Here is a 26,663-nt window from a genome sequence, read left to right as displayed (position 1 = left end):
TGCTGTTGAGATTCCACTCGCTGCACTGAGGCTCAGGAGAAGAGGACCAGACCCTCCATAACCTGCAAGCACGAAAGAAGTGGCGCGGGCACTGAAAACCCTAGGACTGTGGAACACGGTAAATGAATTATCTTCCGTGGTACGCAAACCCAGACTGAGACTTGCAAATCTGTTCAGCTTCAGGAAAACACATCCTGCCATTGTTGTTGAACTTTTTACATTGCCTTTGTTTATCTGTTTTTCTTACCCGAAATAAACCCTGGTTTAATTATACCTCTCTGTGTCTGCCTGGGGTGGATCCTACTTGACTTTATGATGACACCCACCTGGTGGACGGAACAATGGTCACATATTTGCAGCCAAATCATCATCAGAACTGTATGACATGTTTAAACTGTCTGCCCTTATTGAAAATGAAAGCTTTATTTAGTGCCTAGAAACACCATGGCGCATGGACACAGATGTTTCAATGTGTTGTTAAAAATGGAATTAGTAGAAGTTCTTTTCTAAACATCCTCTACATAAATCAAGGTCATGGCAAGTTATGTTGCATGTTAGAATTCGGACAGCTGTGTTCTGCTGATCCATCCTCACAGCCAGCTGGTGCAGAGTGGATGGACTAAGATGAGGTAAAATCAAGAGGGATTGAAGAACATGTGTCGCAGAGTTGAGTATTTTCCCATGGTGTAAAGGGAGTAGAGGGTAAGGCATATGAGAGGGAGGCTGGGTCAGTAATCCAGTCTGCTGAGGATAAGAGTGGAGATGAGTGTCCTATTAGAGTGAACGTTTAGGTAGGGTGGATTTTACATGTGTTCAACATGTTCAGCTTGTCTGCTGTGTCCATGGTGCTCATAAAATGCTGTCAAAGAGGACCCCCAGATTGTGAGCTGTGAGGATGGACTGAGGCATTTGGGTTGAAAAGAGAGAGCAAGAGGATGGAGGGGTTTGACGTTAGGAGGAGGAAGAAAGATAAGATCAGATTTAGTAGAAGAGTACATCAGTAGGTAGTAGCCAGTGACAGTGGGTGGACAGTCAGAGATGCAAAACTCAGAATTTAGAACCATCAGTCCAAAGGTGGTAAGCGTAACCAAAATAGAGGATTAGCTTGTCACGATCGGTAGCGTAGTGGGCAAAAGACTCGAGGGACCCCCCTATTGGGAGCGGGTTGTCAGAGGAGGTGCCAACATTCCATGAAATTCAATAGGCTTGGTTATCAAGGTAAGCAGTGATCTGTTTGATGCCCATCTCCTTTACCCCAAAGAGAGCAGAAGTGCCTGAAGGAGGGACAGCTGGTTAATAGGATCAATGACAACATCTGTGGCATAGAAATAGTCCGGACCTCTTTTGCCAAATACCCAACCAACCCTTCTGGCACCTCACTGCATGGCACATGGCACAGTACCCACATCCCATGCCCCAGGTGCGGGTGTATATAGTACATCTTGAACCTGTCATGATTTCCTGGGTACACCACTGCCCTCGCTCATAGTTTCCACTGCAATTGCATTCACTCCCAGCAGCCCCCTCATGCTTGACATCTGCATGGATATATTACCATAATCCTCCCTGCTTCAAACATGGGCTTCTGTCAACAGCTAGTTACTGCCACTAGCAGAACGAGCTTCCTTGGGTGGTAACATGAAAACCGACTGCCACATCGGTGTAGGGACTGAGCAGAACAAGCCGTAGCTTTTACAAGAGGTTGTCTTTCATAGATGTATGGAGTGATTGATTCCTGGCATCCACAGAAATACCCGTATGTGCCTAAGAGAACCAGAGGCACTCACAGGGGCACCTCAGTGGGGGGGCGAGTGGGATTCGTCTAAGAGAATTCTGCTAAGTCCCACATGGTTAAAATAAAGAAGTTGTGCGATTTTTCACTGACAATCTGAAAAATATTCCAACCCCCAATAAAAAAAATGCATGTTTCCAATTAACAATATTAAATTAAAATAAGTGCATACTCATTGACATATCTCATTCAAGTATTTATTTTAAAACCTTTAAAATTGTCTTAGTTTGACCTTTTTTATCATTAAATTGAATATCGTGGCTGATAAATTAGCGAGGAATACTGTCAGTTACTACTAGACAACAACCCCTGCGGCTTCCTTGCAGGATGCCTATAGAAAGTCCAGCGAGTTTGACATTGAGGGTCGGATTCACAGAAGCGCTTTCCCATGGCGCAGCTCCCGTTGGAAAACGCTCTGTGAATCAGGCCCTTAGTTTCTGAGAGGGTATTCACATGACATGCATTGAGCGGTGTGTGTCCACACCTCTCACCGTGTGCAGCAGAAACGCACACGGGGACTTATTTTGGTGAATAGCCCAGTCGTGAATCAATCATTCAAACGTCTCAACATGTATGCTTAACCCACATGCCTCTCCAGGGCTGTACCACGCCGTAATGTGGTTGCTTCAAATTCTGCAGAGCTATGGCAACATAATAATAACAGGCTGCGTGTAATTATAGCGTTGCACGATGGCATCTGCGAGCTTGCACTCCTGCATACGATTTTTCAAAACATCCTTCATTTTTGGTGGTGCTTCTTTTAACTTATTAGCATTGTGCAAACGTTTTATTTTCATCCACGTTAGCCCCCTTCCACCTGGTTGTGTAACATTAATCAACAAATCCAAACTCATTAAAGGCCCATGTAAATCTCAGTTTGCAGGGACATGTATTTTCGTGACAATGAAATTCCAGAAAATTGAACGCACCCTCCAGAGGCTGGGCACCACCCAGGATTTGAAGGATTTGCCTGGATAACAGTGATTAATTTATATAATTATCTTTGTAGGCTGCACCTAAATTACAGGGCGTAGGCCTAAACAAAACAACACAGATGCATTTTGGGAAATTGCTCATCGAATGGTAGAGGACACAGTGGTGCACCATAACATTTCCGATGGAATCCTATTTTGGTCAGAAGCAGAGCAGCAGAAGTGGGATTCAAAAGCGTCTATGATCTATGCCCAGACGACTAGCACAACTCCAACTCCGCTCAGAGATGCTTCACTCATAATGGTCACAATGGTTAAACAGGCCAATGCAGATAGGATACGTCCCTTGCCTCTACTTTGGTGACATGGTCGAGGTCAAGGCTATATACAGAGATGCTGATCAGCACCGGAAGCTGCCAAACAACAATAGTAGGGTAAGTACAACAATGCAGTCTTTACTCAGAAAACAAACAGTGACTAAAACACACAAAAATCCCTGCAAGGGAAACCAAATAGAAAATACAGGCGTGCTATACATGGTAATATGCAGGCTGAATATTATGGCAATTGCACTGCCGGATGGAAGAAGTAGGCAAAATTATTAAGAAATGGGCAAGCACACAATTATTACTTAAAGGTCTTTTGGTGGGAAGGGAAATAGGATCAGATCAGTCTTCTGGGCCCAAGGTAAGACAAAGGGGCCAGGGTGCTCCAATAACTGTGAAAGGAGATTTAGCCCACACGTTCTCTAGCTACAGCTGTGTTGAACTGTTCTTCTAGGCACTTCCTGTGGGGTTGGCTGGGCTCTTCCCATGGACTGTGATTCAATGTTGATGAACTGGCTTGATGGTATTCAAATGTCACGCGGCATAGCTACAAACAGACACCAGGGCCATCTTAACAGTTTTGGGGGCCCGGGGCACAGACAGCCTTGGGGGCCCCCTCCACCCCCCGAAACCGATGTTGCCCCCCAAAACCCATGTCCTTCTCCCACCCCCCTCCAAACCCATGTCGCCCCCGCGACACGACACCCATGCCCCCTCCATATCTCGAGTCTAATTCAACAGATACTCATCTAAGCTTTAAATGGATTATCTAGTTGTTAATAAAATATAAACATTATACATCTGTGATCTGTTTCCCCAATAGGATGCTATATTAAGGACATTTCACTTTGTTTTTCTTTCGAATAATATATTTTGTAAGAAAATAAAGGAAAAGGATTTTAAGCAAGCATTTATTAAACAAAATGAAAACCTAACAGTTCAACATGAACTTTTTTGCCTGTATGAATGTGTCCAAAGCACTTGGAAAAACATGAAATAAATAAGGCAGTACAGAAATGACAAAAGCATGACAAAAGCATGTAACAAAACATCAAAATTCACTTGGCATTTCAGTTCATGCCCGCACAGCAAACAAATTCAAGTAATCCTAGAAAGAATGAGATGACAGTGAGGATATGCTTTCTACACCACCCACATTAAACTATGTGTTTCCTTCTAGATTTGCGTATTGCAAAATCCTTAATTATGTCTGAAAATTCTATCTCTTGAACCATTTCAGATTCAATGCTTAACAGAGCCAAAGAATTCAGCCTGGATTGAAGCATACGATTTCGTAGCTCACTTTTTATCAACTTCAATTTTGAAAATGAACGCTCCCCACTGCAATTTGTCACCATCATAGAGAGGAATATTCTTAATGCAATTTCTAGATTTGGAAATGCAGTGCCAAGCTTATCATTGTTTATTATCTTGTAAATACACGAAAGTGACATGGTTTCTTTCTTTTCAAATGTATAATGCTTAAATTGTTGGCATTCAGAAATTAGGTTGGATTTCTCAAGATCTTGGTGGTAGTAAGAGGCCAGCTTTATACAATGTTCACTCATTTCTTTTCAATCCATGTCTCTCAGGTTCACGAGGAATCCAAATCTATTGCTGATATCTTTGTATGCGTCACCTCGTCTTGTTAACCCATTAATTATTGAGTCCATGATTGGCAAGTATGTTTCTATGTGAAACTTCTGCCGTCCTTGAAGGACCGTGTCACTAGCAGCTCCTTCAAAGCCAGTTAGACGAGAGCTTTGCTGTTTCACACGTTTACCTTGGTCACTGTAATCTGCCTCTGGCGCTTTTGCCTTTGCCTTGACTTCATATTCATTAAATTTGTCTCTTATTTCTTGTACATACAACTTCAATGACTGGATGATATTAACTGCAACAGAGAGGTTGATATCTTCTTTCTGAACAGTTTTGCTTGTTTCATTGAAACGTAACAGAATGTCATTCCAAACAATGGTTAGAAAAATGGTTTCCAGCTTCTCTATTTTTTTAAGAAGACTTAGTGCATCGTGTGCGGTGTCTTTTGTTTGTGTGTTATCACTACTCAGTGAATCAAGAGCAGCTTGAATTCTTTCATAGCCATCACACAGAGCATTAACTGCATCTGCATGAGCTGACCATCTAGTGTCAGACAAGCGCTTCACAATCTTGTGAGCTGGACCTACAGAAGACACCAACACATTCCAGCGATGAGTAGAAGCAGAGAAAAATGTGTACAAATGTTGAACAAAGTCAAAATAAGATACTACCTGCATGTTGCACTCAGCAGCCTTGACACCAACTAGATTCAAGGAATGTCCTGCACAGGGAACATAAACAGCAAATTTGTTGATCTCTTTTATCCTTGCCTGCAAGCCTGAGTACTGTCCTGCCATATTGGATGCATTATCGTATGATTGGCCACGGCAATCTGATATGGGGATCCCTGCCCCTTTCAAGAACTGGACGACAACATCTGCAAGGTACTCTGCTCCATGGCCATGAATTGGAAGAAACTCCAGAAATCTCTCCTTTGGAGCATCATCCTTTACATATTGCACCGTAAAAGTCAACTGGTCAATGTGACACACATCTGGAGTGGAGTCGACGCTAAGTGAATAATACTTTGTTTCTCTCAGTTCTGAAATAATAGCAGAGAAAACCTTTTTGCTCATCACTGTGATGAATTCTTCACAAATATTTGCTGACAGATAGGATGGATTTCCCTTACCAGCATTTCCATATTTTTTGATGTGTTCGTCCAGGAAGGGATCAAATTGGCTGATCAGCTCCAAAATCCCTAAATAATTTCCATTGTGCTGTGATCCTATAATCTGATTTTCTCCTCGGAATGCTAGACCCCGCGATGACATGAACTTTACAACTGCTACAACTCTTTTAAGCACATCCTGCCAGTAGGTTTGTCCATGTTTTAACTGTTCAGCTAATGCTGAGTCAATGCAGACAGTTTCCTTTTGACGTTTCCAAAGTATTACATTGCACCTTTCATGTTCAGGAGCATGTTCATGTTCATGAATGCGGGAAGATGCATGCTTCCAGTCATTATAACCAGTTGTACTGAATGCGGAATCAGTACTAGAAAACAAACGGCAGACAAAGCAGTAAACTGAACCTTGTGATGGGGAGTATAGCAACCATTCGCGGTTTATAAGTTCGCCATTCCGCATTTTTCGCTTAAATAATGCTTGTGTTAAGCATCTTTTTATTCTTTTGTCACCAAGTACATAAACACGGGTTGACTTGGAAAAATTGCTGTTGAGGTTTTGACAGGCTGCCGAACCTTTTTTAATCCAATAGTACCGCAATTCGTTTGTGATAGGATCCCATAGTGCGGGATCTGTGGAAGAACATGTGACGCTCACTGATGCAGTTTCCAATATTTCTGCAGGCTGGTTGTCATCTTCTTCTCCTCCTGGTGCAGGGGAATGCTGCTCAGCCACTATTTGTAGATGACCACTACTGCTCACTGATGCAGTTTCCAATATTTCTGCAGGCTGGTTGTCGTCATCTCCTCCTGGTGCAGGGGAATGTTGCTTAGCCACTATTTGTAGATGTCCACTGCTAGGTGAAGTGGGAGCAGCAAATAACCCCTCAGTGGACTCTTCTATGGACTCAGCATGAGCCTCAGTGTGCGCACGTTCGCTTTGTGGTTGCTCCTCAATAGAAGTATCACTACTAGATGGTTTTGGCTGTACAGAGAAAAAGGAAGACAGTTTTTGTTGATTACCATGCTTCTCTTTTCTTTCTACTTTTTTCCTTTTGGCAGCTCCACTTTCATATGAACGCCTCATTGTGAGATCATGTATTGATTGGCTTTTTTTTCTTTGCTAAAACTTAACTTAGCAGGAGCAGAGCCTTTCATTCAGAGCATTTCATTCAGATAGACTTGAAAACCGCTGGCTTGTGGCATCCTCTTTTTGTGGATTGTGAACCTGAAAAGGCAGAGTACAAGGAAATAATTTTAGTACTGTACCTTTGAAGTTTAAAACATGACATGAATTAGAATATGGCAATACTGGCGTACATTGGCACAGCCAGCATTACAACACCTTGAAGTGGTGGTATATGCATTTTACTGAGGGTCCACTCCACAGGCAGTGTAGACAGTGCATCAGAGCACAGGGAGGGGAGCCCTGCCTCTGTGCACTGCTAGGTGGTCAAAGGTGTGAGGGCAGAACCTGCGGACATCTGTTATCAAAGCAGGTACCAGCCCTGTGCATTGGCTGACATGCTGCTGGCTGACACAGGCTGCCAGGAACTACTGCCAGCGAGCCCCAGCCGGAATTGCAACCAGAGCCAAACCTCATTTGCTTTCGAGGCCAAACGCTTGGAGTTTATCTCCAGCCGAAATGTGTCCATAATGCTAAGTTCCACCCTCTAATTCAACACACAGACACACCAGCACCCGTTTGCCCATGCCCACTACTGCAGGGGAGGACTGGTGCACTGCCAAGCTGTCATGAGTGTATATATATTTATGCATACACTTTCATACTTGACAGAATAGGTGCAACCTCACATGTCCAGGTGCTGCCGGAATATGCCAAGTGTGGCATCAGATGGGGGAGTCGAGAGCTGAATCTAATGTCATGTAAAGCCCCATTTGCCAGGTACAGGAAAAGGTTCACATGTCCAAGGACTCTATCATATGTTCAGTGAAGCCTCACATGCCCTGCACTGATCTACTATGCCACATACAACGGCATATAGAAGGTATAGCTATGACCCTATAAGTCCAGATGCCCACTGCATCGTCAAATACTGAAATGCTACCATCACAGACGAAAGGAGGATAGCTCAGGGTCACCACGCTCGCCTTGGAAACAAGACGACACGAAGCAACACAGGTTCGATCCCCAGGGTCGGCACTTAGAAATCTCTGGGTACTAAGCGCGTTATAAATACGCACTAAGACATATTCAGGGAACAGCGCCTCGATGCCCCCGGGCTTTTTAAAAATGCAAATAAATAAGTGCAACATCGTATGCAATGCATTGCCGAAGCAGAGTCTAGCCCATGTTAGGAGACCCTTTCTGCCCCAGCCCTTCTAGGTTTTCAGAGGTTAATGAACAGCTGCCAAATCATAATTGCATTTTTAAGTTGCATTGTGATATCGATTATGTAGGTCACTCAATAAGTTACAGTACTGGTCACCAGTCTGCCAAAGCAATTCTGCAGCGTTCAGAGTGAAGTCCGAATTCCCAGGCAACCCAATTGCCACTATACAATTCATAGCATTAGATGGACATGCGAGGCTGAAATATACACATGGTGAATATATACCGGACAAGTAGCAACAGCAGCAGTAATACTAATAATAATGTATTGTTTATATCACAGCGTTACAATTACAATCAACACAACATATCCAAAATAGAGAAAATATTAAAAACACATAAAGGTATGTATAAAAACTGTGCAGATAGCTGAAAGGGACAACATAGATGTGATCTCACAAGACACACGCCACTGTAGTGGCACATACATTGGGCCGAAGAAAAAACATTGGGCTGTGGTTTTGCTGCTCAGGTGGTCACAGCTGTCTTCACTCAAATGCAATGTAATAGTTGCTAAGAGGATTGCAGCGTGGAATGACACCCAGGGCCAAAATAAGCCAGTTCCCTGAAGCTGCTTCTGGGTGATGTAGCTACTCGCCTTCCGCGACTGATCCCTGCAGTGGGGCCAAAAAGCCTCTTTCCAATGAGTCCTTCTCTCTGGGCGACCCTACAAGTGGCCCACATCCAGACACTAACTCCAGACACTAATATGCCTCATCCAAGCGAGTGACTGAGCACCCTGAACAGTTCGAGCTCCTCAAACTGAATCACTAGGCTCAAGTCACTGTCTAATCCAATCCAAAAGGGTTCCAGAAGGTCCTCCTCGGACCCCAGTGGGATCCCCAGCTCCGTCTTCAAGAAGGAACTGGGGTGCCTGAACCTAAGCTCAGAAGGCATCTCAAGAAGACTTCCACATCACAAACTTGCTTGAGTCAAGGAGCGAACCCCCGTAACTCCACCCCATATAGTGCCGCAGTGATGACCTCTAGGGGAGCTTTAATAGAGATGGATAAGTTATGGGCATTCAGTCTTAATGTCCCTGGATGACCGGTTGAGTTTGCCCTGTTGGCATTCGATCTTTTGTTGTGCCGGCTGCCCCCATGTGGGAGATGAGCCCTAGACTCGAGAGATGTCCACCCAATGAGAAATTAACTAGCATTTATTCATTCATTTTTTATAGCGCTTTTCACCATAGTTAAGGTCCCAACGTGCTATTGGAGGGACCATTACATGTTAGAAACCCTTTATTCACTAGCATCGGCACTGCGGGTCTGAGAGATTCGGAGCTGAGCATTCCTAGTGCATCCCATCCCAACACTCTTTTATAGGTTTTAGATCGTATTGTGGAAAATACACGGCCTGCCAGAACATTCCACGGCGTCAGTGAGCGCGGGGGGCTCAACGTTCCAGATTGAATGCGTGCATTTGAGCTTCCTTCCGCGTGAAGGTCGCGGGCTTCGTTAGCGGATAGATAAATAATAATAATAATTTAGCATTTATACAGAGCTACGAACCCTCGGGTATCTGAGCGCTGCTTATTATTACCCATGGTGTGTGGTATTTATTGACCTCAGAAGGATGAAAGGCTGAGTTTGGCCCCGCCGGGATTCTAACCTGCGTTAGCAGGCTCTGCACCGATGTCAAAGCGAGCGCTCTACTCGCTGTGCCACTTGACCGGCTTGATAATCTCACAGCTGCAGAGGGGAGCGCCTGCTTAATGTATCATATCTCTGTGCTTTGAAGCAGACGAGGTCAGTAAAGAAGCGCTCCCTAAACATTCTCACTGGAAGAAAGCAGCCTGACTCCTCATGCTGTGACAGTGTGTGAAGGGTGCAGTAGCCGCACACTCTGTTACTTTTCTTCAGCTTCCAGTTTCTCTCGCTGCAGAGCTTCAGCCGAAATGGTTTCAGGCGACTCCGCTCATATGGCGGGTGCGTGCGTATTACAGAACCCTCAAGCTCTGCTTTTACTCGACACGAGGCTGCATTTGCAAAATGATGGTAGCAACTGCACATATCAGCGTGTACCTTTCTTATTGCAACCATATACCAGGTGTATGATGACGTGGCAGTAATGGGCCATGCTAGACTGCGCTTGTCATGTAAAAGCAACACAACACTTGAACATGTGATTCTGTAATTTACAGACTATATGGCTAGTAATACCGCATGTGAATTCCCAGGACTAGTGACTATAGCGCCATTGTGCAGGGGTTTGAATCCGTGTTTACCAAAGTGCATCGGGCAAACATCTCCAAGCTGCACAGGGGAGAGGTGCCTCTGGGCCCTCCTGCCCCCCATTCAGAGCCGGTGGGCCCAGGGCTGGGCAGGGGCGGGCGCATCATCTCCCTGTTCCCCACGTACGCCCAGGGGCATGCTGGGAATTTCAGGTCAACTGGGGACTATAGCGCTGTATTTTAAAGAGCCACATGTTTGCGTTTACGAGCAGGAAAATGAATTGCTTTGTGAAATACACTATAATCATTCAAGTAATGCAATAGCATAACAAAGCACAATTTGAACTGGGTTTCAAATTAATTTCTTTTTTTTCACTTGTTTCAATCGAGTATGTGATGTTGTATTTCATTAATTAAGTTAGTTTCTTTTTTATGCATGAAGTTTTATATGTTGTAAATTATTGCTATGACTTTTATGATCTATTCTGGATCGAATTAAAGTTTAACAAACTAAAAAAAAAAAAACACTAAGCACAATACAAAGGAACCCATTTAAAAGGGCATAAGGAGCAGTGGGTTAGCAAAGATGCATTGAAACGATAGCAGAGGTACAGATTCAACTTAACCAAAAAGTAAATAGAATTTTTAATTCATGAAAGGAATTCTGAATATGAGGCTAATTGCTTGCCCCCTCCCTGCCCTCCCCCTCTTTGTTTGTGGTCAGGTTATGAAGAGTGTGTGTAACTCGGGCGGAAATTACAGTGCGGTAATTATATGCACTACTGGGAACACTACCCAGGTGCAGATACACAGGAAGATTTTTACCATAGGTCTCTGAAAGGTCAACAGGAATGGGGAACAGTACAAACTACGATGACCAAATGACTCCATGTAACAGGGGCACAAGTCTCACTCCCAACCATGCAATTTAATTTAACAAACGAAACGAATGCATTCTCGGTGTTGTAGTCTTGGTTAACTCAAAGTGGACACATTTATGTACACCTGATATGAGCGATTTTCAAAAAGGAAAGCTGGGACTGGGGAAATGGTGTCTGGTGATTGTGTTCAGTCACTAAAACAAACAAAAAGCGACAGCCCGTATCTTTGAACCTTCTTGAATGAAAAGGATTGTGGAGTAGTAGATAGGGTTGTAGGGAAGCTGACTAACGTGTGCAAAAAGGGGAAGCAAGGAAGAGGAAATAGGCTGAAAGGGTGCACTGACAAAAGAGTAATGAGGCGTTTTTGGGGGTGCCATTCCTCATTTAAAGATACAAAAAAATGCAACAGGAAAAATACATGATCGACAAAAGAATCGCCATATTGGCCATTTTGTGAAAAAATAGCATTCCCACTTGTGACACACATCCTCGTCTGACATGAAGTCATCTGATCGCCCCAGTCCCATCTTTTAGTTGCCAGTTTCAGATTTGGTCATCACTTCGGTCAAACGTTTCTGCACATCTCCCATTTGCTTAAAGCCTGACCTCTCCACTGTATGTTCCCTGGTGCACAGAGTGTGAAGAGACAGGAGACACGAGTTCCACTAAGTCCTATACTGAAATAAGTCCATTGCTCTGCAAATCCATAACAAAATGGCAACTAGGCGCCATGTGTAAGAGCCACAAAACATAACACACTGACCTGGAGAAGCGTGCTCTGGGAAGCTAGCCACACAATTTTAGCCTCGGAAGCTCAGTCAGCACGTGTCGCGACGCTGCCTGCTGCTGGCTGGCTTGTTCTTCTGAGGAGGCTGCCTGCAAGCTGCGCAGCAGTGCCAGTGCGCACTCCCAGTGGCACGTGCCGTATTCCCTGTGGGGTGGGGGGAGGTTGGGAGGGGAACGCACGGCTCGTGGTCCTGCGTCGTTCTCCTCCCCCTCCCCCACTTGTTGTTCAGTCAAAATCAACATTGCCATTGGGAATCGAAACCACGGCTTCACAGGTCACAGAAGTGTCAAGATTCAGGAACAGGGGCCCTGTTCCTGAATCTTGACACTTCTGTGATCTGTGAAGCCGTAGTTTCGATTCCCAGTGTTGATTCAGGGGCCGGGGCTGCACTGCAGTGCAGCCTGCACGCACACGCACATAAATTGAAAAAATAAAACACAATGTGTTCAGCACTGGGGGCCGGGGGCCCCCTCCAGGACCACCAGGATGGGGGGCCCGGGGCACGTGCCCCGTTTGCCCCCCCATAGAGACGTCCCTGGCTCAAAGGCATTCAGGTACTGCTACTATGGTGATCTCTTTGACTCACCCCGGCTCAGCGATCTCGTGGTGGGCATTATCAGAGATGAAACAGACCGTTCAGTCCAGTCCTCTCGATGTTTGATCTTACAGGATGGAGTGCTTTTGTACCAGGATCGGTTAACTGGACTGGATTTCTCTGCTGACCTGACAGGTGTAGCACTATCTTGAGATCTCAGAAGGTGCATTAATCAGACCCACAAGTTGATGTCAGTTTGCAAAACAGGCTCGAAGTCCTTTCGGAATATCCCACTTTTATTGCATTGGGGTTAGGCATACAGAGAGCAGAGTCGTGGGAGGGTGTGTTGGGTCTCTGCCCACATTTCGTGGAAATGAATGGCGAAAGATATGCAGCGAAAAGGGATTCCGTGATATGGGATGCAAGGAGATCTAACACAAGCATCACTGATTCACCGCTCTGGAAGGAGACTTCAAACTGCCAACATTTCCAACAAACAACCAACAAAATAGGGGTTCCCATGTCAGTTATAGCTACATTCTAGCAGTTGATTATTAGGTCAAAAGCCTCTGGATGAGATATGATGGAGATCTCTTGCTATAGGAGTGCTAAACTCTGTTTTGGCAATTTGCACAGGTCAATGCTCACCCTGAATCTACTGCCGGGATGAACATGTCAAAAGCATACACAATTATTCAAAAGATGTTTGCTGGGCCAGGGCTCCCATGCTTCCCTAGCATCACCCAAAGCCTGCCTCCCAGAGAGAATAGGGCTCTACCTGCACGTATCCTGCCATGCCCACGTCAGCTAAACTGGCGGGGAGGGTGTGCCATGTGTGCCGTCCAATCTTTGGCAGCCTTTTCCATCACATGTTGACGAGGTGTGCAATTGACACTTGGATTTCATAAAGGGTTTGTTGGGATGGGCTGAAATCATAGGGTATCATTTCTGGAGAGGGACCACTTTCTCAGCAAATGCTTCTTTCATCTGGAGAACCAATGAGTGAAAGATATGTTCAGTAACTTAATTTCCGTTACAATCCTTTTGGCTACTTCGGGTCATACTACAACATTCATTGTTAGTAGAATATTGATTTATTTTTAGTTGTAAATGGCATCCAGTGTGTAGGGTGCAAGGGTGCCTCCACCATACCCGAGGTGGCACTGGAAATACCATTCATTTTACAATAGAAGAAAATAAAGAGGAACAGAAAAAGGACCGGATAACACTCTTACCACTGATTGTACCTATCCCTTTCGCCCACAACATGACACCTCGTATTTGGAAAAGTGTAAATGCTGCTAATAATTGACAGCAGACAGATGTGGCATGTCCGCCCTGTTGACCAACACTGCCTTACCAACATAAGAAAACCCGGCAAACCAAATGAATTCATCATTCTCCAGGCAACCTCTCTTATGGTCTGAGAATGTCTCTTTTACAGACGATTTATTGTGGATTATGAATTAACGTGGTCTTCTTCCAATGATTGCAATACTTAACCCAGTAAAGCGCAGGCCCCTTGAATGCAATGGACGTGACAGTCACAAGGAGGGAGGGATGGTCCACAGTGTCAAAGACTGAGGAGAAATCCAGTAGGAGAGGGTGGAACAGTGGACAGAAAGTCAGACACGATGGATAGAACAGTTTATGTGGAGTGTTTGCTCCTGGTGGCTGATTCAGGGGTTTCAATAGGCTTCAAGGTAGTAGATAACGCATTGAGGTAAACTCGTTTGAGTCTTTAGGAGTGTTGACTCAAGAGGAAGACAGATGAATAGTAAGATCACTTGTTCGGCTCAGCAAAAAGTATATTGCTTTTGAGGATGGGAGTGGGTACTCTGGTGTCCAGTGAGAAAGATTCAAGCTGTGAGGGGGCTTTAGAGCTTGTGGGAGAAGTGAAGCTCACTCATCAATTTTGGCTGATGACAGAGGCAGTTTTATTTGTTTTCTCTCAAGCCAAGAAAAAAACAGCATCCTACATCAAACAGGAACTTTTTGCTGTAGCTTAACCAGCCCTCCATATCCCCATAAGTCGCTGGTCACCTGACAGAACTGAAAGCAGAGAACATTCTAGATCCATCACTAGGCTTACAGGCACACAAATCCTGCCGCCCGCCAATTACAACAGCCTCTTTCATTCATTCATAGTTCTTCACAGTTTCCCTTTCTAGTTACCACGTCATATGATGACTTTATGTCTGGCGATTCCTGCCAGAGCTGTAGGGCCTCTACCCCAATGATGACTTCTGTCCATTTCTGAGTATTCCCATTGGCTGTGCCAGTTTTTCTAGTCTAGGTAATCACGCAGGTGTTGGTTACCTTGACGCAAGACTTCGGACTGGGACAAGAAAAAGGGCCAGAGACCCAAAAAAAGTGACCCACCACTCGCCTCAAAAAAGTGGCCCACCCCTCGCCTCATGACCCTTGACCTCTGATGACATCACTGGAAGTGATGACCCCACCCCAAAGTGATATCCCAGGAAGCGATGAAACACAGCCTTTCACCCCTTGACAAAACAGGAAGTGGTATCAAATAGCATTGTACACAACGAAAAATATGGTTATGATTTCACTAATGTTATATACATTTCATACAAGAATGGATCACCACATGTATCATTAATATCTGTGTATATAGATCCATATTGTCAAATTACTGTGAATGCAAGCAGACGTCTAAGGCCAAATGATAAAATGTTATTGTATAGCACTTACGCTTAAGCTCTTTTTAACAAAATATGCATACAATATCACCCAACTTGCGTTGGTACTCATTTATCGACCTAAGAAGGATGAAAGGCTGAGATGGCCTTGCTGGGATTCGAACCTGCAGATCACACACACACATCACAGCAGCGAGCACTCAACCCACTGAGCTATCATATCGGCTATAGTAAAATGAGAAATTATTCTGTAGTGGATACCATTAAACTGGTAACTGAGATTTAACATCAGACCAGTTAATTTCATCCGCAGGTTTGGTGCAAAGTTGGCCGCATGTCAAGCTTGGACGCATCTACTTTCAGGCTTCAGAGGATGGCAAAATAGGAAAAGCAGCGCACTCAGAGGACATCCCATACTCTAAGCACTTGTTACCTCATACATGCAAACAAACATCCTGAACTGCATGTCAGGGAAATGGGAAAGATAGACACATGACACCAAAGCATTCATTGTGGCACAATGTAGTCAATGGCCACTTGATGGGCTATGGTCAAATATTTCTACACTGTACAGAAGCTTTTAGGCACAAGGATTTTGTCAAGTGACCGAGGACACCGAGGTGGAATGTCTTCCGATGATCATAACAGAGACAACAGCAGAAAAAAAAACATACTATTACTGCAAAATGCAAAAGGCAAAATACATAGTCCGAAATGGATGCTTATGCTACTCAAAAAGTGGTCGTTTATCACTAATATCACTAATACATATTTATCACTAATACAACAGCACATCCACTCCAGGGGGAACCGTGCCCCCTGGAGTGGCGGCACAGTGACAGCTGCTGGTGCGGCAGCCACCCCAGCCCCTCAACTTTCCATGCTGCAGCAGCATGTGAATGATGCATGCATCATAATTTATGATGCACACATCATGCATGCAAATCAATCATCAAAGCAAGGTAATATGTGTTAACTTGCTTTGATGAATTATGCCGTTACAGGCGTTTTTTTCCAAACCGGCCCAGGCGTGGCAGAAACCGGCCCCCAATCCCCAGGGACAATTTTGGCCCTTCCTTGACACCATTTCTTGCCGACAGTACTTTTCAGTCCATCACAGAGAGCATGCTCAAATAAGTTAATGGGAAAAACAACCCATGTCAAATCCAATGGGACACAGAGGGATGTCCAAAGAGTCAGTGAGGAGAGACATCTAAATGGCTTAGGGATGTGATGTAATAGGGGTGTGGCCAAATTCTTTTTTTATCATTACTCTTCATTACAGACTATTTAATTATTTTCATTAATTTCTCGCACTTTCCCTACTATTTTCCCCTTTTGCATTATACTGCAGCACAACAAAACCAAATCTAACTTTATTTTGCATTTGTATTCCCTCACCCTGTCCCAAAAGATACAGTTTCAATGGGAATCAGGCCAATGCAGAGAGACTATTAATTCTCTAAACGTCAATACTCCTCATGACATTCATATCGCTAACTAAAGGTATTTCATGAGCATTCTCAGTAATTTAACATATTATAGCTGAGGTGCTCGACAGGGTGGTCATTTGAAGTGCAACCAGGGAAGTATAATTGTTCCTGTCAAATATTATTGCTTTGAGTGTAGCCACTGTCTTGAATCTAGTTGTGTCTTTAGAATTTAGACACTGTTTTGAATCTAGCTGTGCTTTTGACATTACCCACTGTTTTACATCTACTTGCATTAAGAATCCTGTCACTGTTTTGATTCTGGCTGTGTTTCAGTATCTAGCCACTGTTTTGAATCTAGCTGCATTGAGAATTAGCTACCGTTTATAACCGAGCTGTGCTTTAGACATTAGCCACTGTTTTAAATCTAGTTGCCTCTAGATTCCTGCCACTGCTCTGAAATTGGCAGCATATCAACACTAGCAACTATTCTGAATCTAACTTCATTTAGAATCCTGCCACTGTTTTCAATAGAGCTGTATTTTCCTCAACCAACTGCTTTGAATCTAGCTGCACCCATCATGCCTAGCAGTTCCAAAGTTAGAGGGGCAGTATGGTGATGCAGAAACCTGACCAACTCTTCTCCCAGCCCTCTACCCCTCTCCTCAACTCCCTCTCGTGACAACCCCCCAGTGGGTTAATATACTACCTCCCGCCTCTCCAGACATTTCCCACCACTCTCCCTCCTGCATAGACCTCCATCCAATCATTCCAATCAGCCTGCACCCCCTAGCGTCCTCCTTTTGACCCCCTCCCCACATCCACCCTACCCTACCTCCGACCTCCCTCCACCACTCAGACCAATCTATGTCTTTGAGTCCCCCCCCCCCGGGAGCAGACCAGAATAGGGGCATCCTCATTTTTCATCCAAGCACCCACTATTTGGGTCATGATCCCTCTGAGCATCGACCGGTAGAGGATCACTGTGTCTTCTGGAAGGCGCTTAAGACCTGCCATTTTCCCCTGCATCCTGACAAGCCCACTCCTCCCCTCGGGTTACTTCCACTCCACCAGACTGTAAGACAGGATCCATGCCAAGTCAACGAAATAAGAAACCACCCACGACTCAAGGGTACGTATCACACTCCATGTCGGTAACCCACCTGCACGCATCTGAAATCATACCCCACAAGATGACACATTGCACAACACCTGTGCCACTAGAATGCAGCTAAGTTCGACGATAAAAATGTGGTCTAGCTGGACAGATAATCAGTCTCCTAGAGTTGCATACTCCCCCAACAGCCTTCATAGCACCCATCCACAAGGCAGCTCTACATGGGTCGCTAGCAGGGACTTAGCCACCCCTACCTATATGAGTACTGGCTAAAATGCACACACGCATTATAAATTCATCTGACCAATCTCTCATACCTCAGACTTCGGTAATCCAAGGGTGTTCACCTACAGTGCATGGAGGCCATACCAATGGTACATATCACACTCCATGCCAATGGAAAATAGCTGCAGGCAGGCACTCAACTGCACACATCTGCAATCATACGCCACATGATGACAAAAAGTGCACACCACTTCTGCCACTTGTATGCAGGTAAGTCCCACAATATAAATTCGGTCCAGCTGGACACATAATCAGTCTCCTTGACTCGCATACTCTCCCGAGAGAGTTCACAGCACCCATCCACAAGCCAGCTCTACATGAGTCGCTAGCAGGGATTTAGCCACTCCTACCTGCAAGAGTACTGGCTAAAATGCACACACACATTGTATATTCCTCTGGCCAATCTCTCATGCCTCTGATTTCGGTACTCCAAAGGCATTCACTTACAGCGTTTTGAGGCCATACCAATGGGAAACAGCAATATACAAATGCCATATTACATCACATATATGCAGTTCTTTCTGAACCTCAGTAAGTTTCTCAACCAGTGGCAGTAGCTCTAGCAAAATTTCAAACCTTTGAGGAATCAGCCCAGTCCAATCCTGTTCAAAATCAACATGCAGCCTTACCATTTGCTTCTTCTCTGCTGGCTAAAAGACATGTCTCTTAGTATCAGTCTGCAAACGAAAGTATACAAAGGGAAGAGCAAGCAAATCTGTGTAATTATTGATCTCCTGAAACAATAGTAAATCTTGAAGTGTAATACCTGTTGCTTACTCCTCCCTACATATTCTATTTCATATTTATAATATCTGACCTTTTGCTAACTTGCTAAGATATTGTAACTGGAGAATCCAGGGGGCAAAATAACCAATGTGCACCTAAACCTTACCACAGAGTAATGGTTATTTCAGGGACAGTTGTCAGATATCAAACCGGACTTCCAAGAGGTCCCGCCTCCCACACATCTTGGTGGGCTACCAAGTCCCAGATTCAGCCTGCCCAAGGACCTGGTACAAGTTGACTTGTTGGAGCCCATGTGATATCCACCACTCCCATCACTTAAAAGGTGCACATTTGTTTTCTCCTTTTCCAGCTATTATACTTTCACAAATGCCTACAGGGCCATGGATCTCTCGGGATGTTAGAATTGTTTAAAATGTCCCTTAGCCGGTTGGGATGGAACATGCCTTCCTGGATACCTACAGGTTGACCATTCAGGAAACCCTCTACTTTGGCAAAATAGTCCTCAAAATTACTGAGGTCCAGAAAGAACTACATATATAAGCAATAATATTTCACAAAGAGAAGCAACATTTCCAGGTTGCACATCGAATTGCCATCCTGTGCACCACCTCTGATATAATATGTTATATTACTGAGAATGCAGCATATTCTTTTGAGGATTCTACACCCCACCGTCCATCTGCATGGAGAATCCCCTGCAGGATTTCAGCATCACCCTGATACCGAAGTCCTGTTGCCAGTGCCACCAATGTAAATCCCTGTAAAACGCTTGACACTTTCTTGCCCTGCCCAAGATGGGCACTGCCCTAATGGGAAGAATTCCCAGCAGGCATCTGAGCACAGCACCTGAGCATGGTAGTATGAGCTTTGAGGCATCTCTCAGCCTGCCAACTAGCATGCTAAGGAATGCAAAATGGGAGACTGTTGCCCCACATTTCATGTAGCCCTTTCCTTTTGCCTCCCATAACCCTCAGCTGTAACTTATGGTAATTTACTGAGCTTTGCAGACTGCCGACTCCCCCTCGTCTGCCAACATGCAGATGTTTGTTTTGTGGCTCATGGGATACAATGTATCAAAGAGAGAGAGAGAGAGAGAGAGAGAGAGAGAGAGAGAGAGAGCGCGGTGGATGGACAGGGGCTGCCTTAGCTAGTGAAATCAGAACTGTATGCAAGATGCTAGTTGTGGGAGTTCAGAGTCACAGGTTGGTTTGCCTTGTAAGGCATTCACCCTGTTCCCTCAATTAAACGTCTCCCCTCTAAGATCTCCTACCATCTTACACTACACACACAAAGCCCCTACGGATGGTAACCATAGGCCTAGCTGTGAGCACATAAACACTAATTGAGCCACGACTAAACTCTCATTTTTTTGCCCTGGCACAAGCTCCCACATCAGCGTCTGTCCAGACCCAAAGCGCTGTAGTCTATCAGATTGTGGGCTCTTCCCTATGGATAACATACTCCCGGGTTTCTTCCACCAAACCCATAGAAAGCAGATTGGCACAAAAAACAGATTCTTCTGACATGCCCCCATCAACACCATACGTTTTGCATCTCACTTTCCCAGTGTCCCACTAATGAACCCCACTGCCTCTTTTTCTTACAGAACCAAGCACACTTATACGAGTGCTATACAAGACCACTTTACATTACACTACACACAAAGTCCTATTCCATGGCTGCTCCTGCTGTTGTAATGCCAGGAATTAGATGGATACAAACTGCATACCATGCCACCAATTGTTCGTCTTTAGTCCTATAACAAGAATAATCCACAAAGTATATGAAATCAGCTTTGTGTATTGTGGTATTTGTCAAGTCTTTTTGACATGTTAGGAGAGCATCTGTAGTAGCTGCACAGTCATGAGGTTTAATATTATGTAGTTTACCATCAACTAGAGTTGGAAGTAGGGATGCTGGATTTAGCACAGTGCATCAGTTTACGGAAATGTTAGAGGAATTTAGGAGCAATACCTTGTATTTATTCTCTTAGGAGCAAGGCATGAGCTGTGTTTTGATCTACAATAACTACTGGGGGAGAACCCAGAAGAATATGTTCACATCACTGCACAACTATTGCTGTAGTTGCCACAAAGTGGAGGTATAGAGGCATTCCTACAGCTTCTGTATTTAAATCCTTACTGTAACATGCAATGGTTCTGTGATAATTAGGGAGACCTAAAGCTTTTGTGTTAGCTTCCTTTGCCTCTGGTATCCATTGAAGAGGTTATTTTGTGTTTGCCTTCGTATCATGCTGTAATAGTTTTATTATCTCTGCTTGACCCAATATCCATTGCCTACAGTAACCTAACATACCTGAGAATGCTCTCATCAGTGTTACAATCTGGAGTTTGGGAACATTGTATACCTTCTCCATCATGTAAACGGCCATATGGACCTATGGCCCATCATAACAGCATGTCCCAAATAGTGTATTCCTTTGCTGCACCACTGCAGCTTCTGCTTAGATGCTTTATGTACCTTGGTAGATAGGATGGTTTATAATACCCAATTATCCAACTTATATGCTTGATAAGATGGGGAGGATAACAACAGGAAATCAAAGTACTGTATTAACACTGACATTTCTGGGAATTTAAGATCATCCAAATCTTTAAAAACCTTGTCCATGTGTACTGAGTTCTGCAATAGGAAAATGCAGAGCCCAGAGCCTATAATGGTGGGTTTGATAAGCTGCACAATGTATTCCCTCTCACGTTTCTGCAGGGGTATACTGCACCCTGCACTAGGAGAAATATATAAATATGTGTTTTAATGCATTATACAGCACACTTTCTGAGAAAAATTGTCTTAAAGATCAGAGCATTTGCAATTGTTTTATAGGGTAACACCAATCTAAGAATCCAATACATGCAAGTGACCAACAGTGCACAGTAACCTTAATGCTTTCATTAGTATAATGCTCTTTTATTAAAAATGCCATGCCACAGTGAAACCATGTCCAACTGGTTACACAATGTAGACCAGCATAGACACGTAATACCATATTACAGTAAAGCATGCCAGGCCACATTTAGACATACCTAGACTGGTTGCATCAAAATGGCAGTTGAAGCAATAACACTTATCATGGTTATTTTCTCAGAGATGCCCAGAATAAATATACAATGCTGCATTAAGAAACGGCTAGACTGGTAGCACGCAAATGCCAGTCTAGCCAGGTAATTACACTTAGCAGGACTGCTTTATCAGAGATGCCCAGTTAAAAAAAATAGTCAAGCCAAACTAAGAAATTTCTAGACTGGCTGCACCAAAATGCCTCTCTACCCACTATTGACCCATAGCAAGCCTGCTTATCCTGGACATGGATGACCATTATGATTTATCGCACAATCCCCATCCCACCACCCCTACAACCCCCCCCACACATCCCCTCTCCCTACCACCCCCTGCCCCAACCACCAAAATAAGCTTCTCGGCCCAGAATTACCTTCATGTCCCTTTTCCTTATCACAGTGATTACGTATGAGACCCCTTGCCTTATAGGTAAGTACTGGGATGAGGAAGAGTGGGACTAGGAGTAATGAAGATAACAGGTAACTAAGCCAGGCATTACCTCCATGTCCCCCTACCTCATCCCACTACTTGTGTGGGAGTCAAAGTGCCTCATACACAAGTACTGGGACAAGGAAGAATAGGGCTATGAGTAATGAAGATTACCAATAAGTAACCAAGGGATTAAACCCAAGTAGCGGCCCAACACCATTGAGCTGGCTGGGCTTCTGCCATCCCCCCGTGACATTTTATGCTATGCTGACTCGACCTGGCTGACCTACAAAGCTGTGGCCAGGCAGAACAGGACACAGATATTAAACGTCACTGGGTTTCGCTGTTAACAAAGGACAGCAATTACTAAAGTAAAGTATTATACTGTTAGTACCTGCATTAACATGCATAATTCATTAGGCAATTGAAATCTTCATGTGGGTTTACTACTTGCATGCCAGGGAAGTGATTGGAAGGGTAGAGAGGGGAAAGGAGACCTCTTATTCTCACAGCAGTCCATAAGTGAGTACTTTCAGACTTAAAGGAGAGAGTTAACTGCTCGCAGGATTGAAACTGCACTAGAATAGTCTCATTAGAAAGCATAAAGAAGTTAGATGCCCCACACAAATAAGTTTGCCCATCCCCCACCGCCCGTGAAGTTAGCACCTCTCCCAACATTTGAAGGGTTAGCAACCCCCCGAAATGTAGGTTTTGTTGCGCCCCTGAACACAAGCATACACACCATTCAACATGCACACACACACCCAGCCAGCCACCCATACATTTAAGTGTGCACCCTTTCACCATACAGGCACACCCAGACAGCCATCCTCACATCTAAGTGTGCACCCTTTCACCATACACTCACATAGGCAGCCACCTATACATTTAAGTGTGCACCCTTTCATCATTCAGGCACACCCAGGCAGCCACTGATACATTTAAGTGTGCACCCTTTCATCACACAGGCACCCCCAAGCAGCAACCCATACATTTCAGTGTGCACCATTTCATCATACACTCCAGACGCACACCCAGCTACCAATACATTTAAGTGTGCACCCTTTCACCATACATTCACATAGGCAGCCACCTATACACTTAAGTGTGCACCCTTTCATCATTCAGGCACACCCAGGCAGCCACCCATACATTTAAGTGTGCACCCTTTCACCATAAACCCACACAGGCAGCCACCTATACATTTAAGTGTGCACCCTTTCATCGTTCAGGCACACTGAGGCAGCCACCCATACATTTAAGGGTGCACCCTTTCACCATACACTCACACAGGTAGCCAGCCACCTACACATTTAAGTGTGCACACTTTGTCTGCTGTGTTCGGGGAGCCCTTCTTCACCATGAGAGCCATCCTGGATGCTTTGCTGGGTCTTCTGGCTCATCTTGCTGCAATTCTGCTAGAACCATCCTAGAACTAAGGATGGGAACTGCCACCTATTCAAATCCAACAGCTAGTTCAGCCAGTGCATCCATAACTCCTGGACATCCATCAACAGGACCAAAAGCAAAAGTAAGGGGCCCCAGTGATTCTTGGTACCTAAAGGTTGACTTCTTAGAGAATCAGAGTTTGACAGGTGAGTGTAAATAACACTTTTTGCCCTCTTATCTGCATAGGGATTGGGTGGGTGCCAAGTCCACTCCCTGGCAATGTCCTTTCCTGGCTGTAGTCAGCAGGGTTATAGCCTAGGATTGCCCTCTAGTGGCCCCCTTAGATGCTTTCCAACTGCAATTGTGACCATCAAAATAGATGACTAGCATTACTGCCGGAAGCATCCAGGCCAATGTCACTACAATTGTTTCAATTCAATACAGAGGGAGCCAGTTGTCATGGGAACCGTGTATACAGACTGAGGTGGAAGGGGTTGTGATCACCAAGGAACTAGCTAGTAAAGAACATCATGGTAAGAAGTGCACTCCTGCAGCAGAGACCCAACATAGGAGGTTCCCCTGACAACCAATAGCCCAAACCAGAAATGATAGACGGTCCGGTTCTGAGACCCCTTAGTTGCTGCTGTAACTCACCTCAGACACCTACAGAATCAAAGGTTTGGGGAGTGGAAACAAATTAGCAAGAATGTATTCAGGTCTCAGAGTGCCCCACTTTTGCGGGTTGCATAGGCAGGGCCTATCGCTGTCTAAAGGGGAAACCCCAGAGAAGCACTGGGGACGCCGAGTGCCAATTTAGGCAAATAATGCCTATTTCAGTTTTTAACAAAAGTGACAATCATTGTGTGAACATAATGGTGGTGTTTCATATGTGGATTTGTACCATGTTTGTAGTGCTATTTTTTTGCCACATTATAGATACCGAAGGGTTAACATTTGGGTTCAGATATTTGCTGGCTATCTACACTTTTGTCTCTAAAGATTGTTGCTAAATGAAAATGCCTCTTGTCAGCAGGGCTAGAGAGGTTTAGGTTGCATTTATGTTTGACGGCTGAGATGTATGCGTATTTAGTGCCACGCCCAAAATACACACACGCAATAATAAATGGAAATCCCTAGTCGGATGAAACTTGCTGAAGTCACAATGACTGCTGGAAAACCACTTCAAAACCTGCACCAAGGACACACTTCACAGGTTTAGCACCTGGGAAGCAGAACAATTATTGGCAGCTTTACAGTGCATTTTCCAGATTGCAACCTGTCAAGAGGCGGGAGGAACAGAACACTCTGACTCAAAGCATTTATATCACACAGGCTTTCATTTTTAACAAATAATGGACACAATGCTCTCTTGGCAACGTAAATTTGAACAAAACAAAAGACAAATAACACTGGCGCAATCTAACTCCTCAGTCTTTCTTATGGGGACCTGTATTAAAGGGTAGCAAGAAACATCCCAGGTTTTTAGTAGAGCGGGTCAATTGTCCTATCTCTAGGCTGAGCCTGCCTCAGGTTCCATAGAATGGAAGTCTTGCACCTCGCTGTTACCCTTCCATGGCTTTAAGGGATGGGTAAGTTGAGGTGCTTGGGTTATTCCTAAACTACCAATTAGGGAGCTCTCTATAACCAAACGTGCGAGGATGGGATGACACAACTCTTTGGTGCTGAACCGCGCTAATTAAACTAATTCTCATCCCACATAGAAAAGATGAGTTTCTAGCAATCTATGAACGTGGATACATGTTCTGTATTTCTGGTGTAAGTAAGAAGCACATTCAAGAGAGAAGGTACCATGAAGGACAAGACCCATTGCCCATTCTAATGCGTAAAAGCATATCATGACTGGAAAGTCTCCTGCTTGAAGATCAGAGATGTTTGGCCGGGCAGTGTTTCCTCAGCCACTCACTGAGAAATGTAGGCCCAGGCTGAAAAAAGTCTTGTAGAGAATGTGTTTTTTATTCACTTTAAGGCATTGGAGAGACCTCGAAGTAGGGGTGATATGACTGTGTTTTGGCAGACTTGAGAGAAGACGTGCAGCTAAATTCTGCAATCTTTTCAATTTCCTCAGGAAATATTTTGTGAAGGATATATAGATTCCAGTGGCATAGTCCAATTATGCTTCAGCGACATGATTGCCTTCACTCAGTGGGATTCAGACAGATAAGGAGAAATGCTGATTATCTTTTTAAATGAAAAAAATCACAGTTATCTTTTTAAATGAAAAAAATCACAGTTGACCACCTTAGACGTTTTTGGGACCAAGGACAGACCATCGTCTATAATAACGCCCAGGTACTTAACTGAAGAGTCTGATGAAGGATATTGGCCTGGAGAGGGAGACCAAAATAGATTAAGGTCCAAAGTTGGTGAACCCATCACCATTATCTCCTTTTTGATAGGGTGAAAAAGGTGGTGCTCATCCAAGTGAGAAAAGGTGCTTGACTCTGTCGTCTGCTCCATGAACAGAGGCTCCGGTGACAGAATACAATTGAGTGTTGTAAGGCTGGTTGAAAAAATTAAAGCTGAGAGACTTGGACAACTGTGCAAGGGGGCAGAGGTAAACATTAAACAGAATAGGGAGAGAACAGACCCATGCGGCACTCCACATTTGGCCAATGTGGGTTCAGTTAATTAGAAAGGCCTACTTTTTCTGTGATGGTGGCTGGTGAGAAAGAACACCATCCATTTAAGCACAGTGCCCTGAACACTCGACTCACAATTGAGAGGTCACCAATCAGTGGCTTACCATGTCAAAGAGTGTCAAAGGATCCAATAGCAACAAGACAGAGATGCCTCCTCTAGCAGCACAGGAGCATAAGCCATCCGTAGATGCAATCAACACTGACTGCTTACCAGGGTCCGTATTTAGAAAGGTCTGGAGTTTAGGGACCACAACATACTCCAGGACCCTGGCCAGTTAGGGAAGAAAGGAAATGGGATAAACATTACCTGGGTCCTTAGCATCCATAGAAGACTTTTTCAGGAGAGGTAATAATATTC

General features: G+C 44.4%; 1 protein-coding gene across 1 annotated transcript; it reads right to left on the bottom strand.

The window, feature by feature from the left end:
• Nucleotides 1-3,947: 3,947 nt before the first annotated feature.
• On the bottom strand, nt 3,948-12,072 carry LOC138510358 (zinc finger MYM-type protein 1-like). The gene is made up of 2 exons (XM_069625957.1): nt 11,949-12,072; nt 3,948-7,003 (listed from the first exon to the last, which is right to left on the bottom strand). Exon 2 carries the CDS (start codon nt 6,860-6,862, stop codon nt 4,625-4,627), a length of 2,238 nt encoding a protein of 745 aa, XP_069482058.1. The 5' UTR covers nt 6,863-7,003; nt 11,949-12,072; the 3' UTR covers nt 3,948-4,624.
• Between the last annotated feature and the right edge of the window lie 14,591 nt (nt 12,073-26,663).

Source organism: Ambystoma mexicanum, chromosome 6p (assembly GCF_040938575.1).
Source record: "Ambystoma mexicanum isolate Mex_15411 chromosome 6p, UKY_AmexF1_1, whole genome shotgun sequence".
Taxonomy (NCBI): Eukaryota; Metazoa; Chordata; class Amphibia; order Caudata; family Ambystomatidae; genus Ambystoma; species Ambystoma mexicanum.
This window is presented reverse-complemented; position numbering and strand designations above follow the sequence as displayed.

Coding starts and splice junctions, on each gene's coding strand:
- LOC138510358 (XM_069625957.1), bottom strand. CDS start 6,862: ATGAGGCGTTCATATGAAAGTGGAGCTGCCAAAAGGAAAAAAGTAGAA.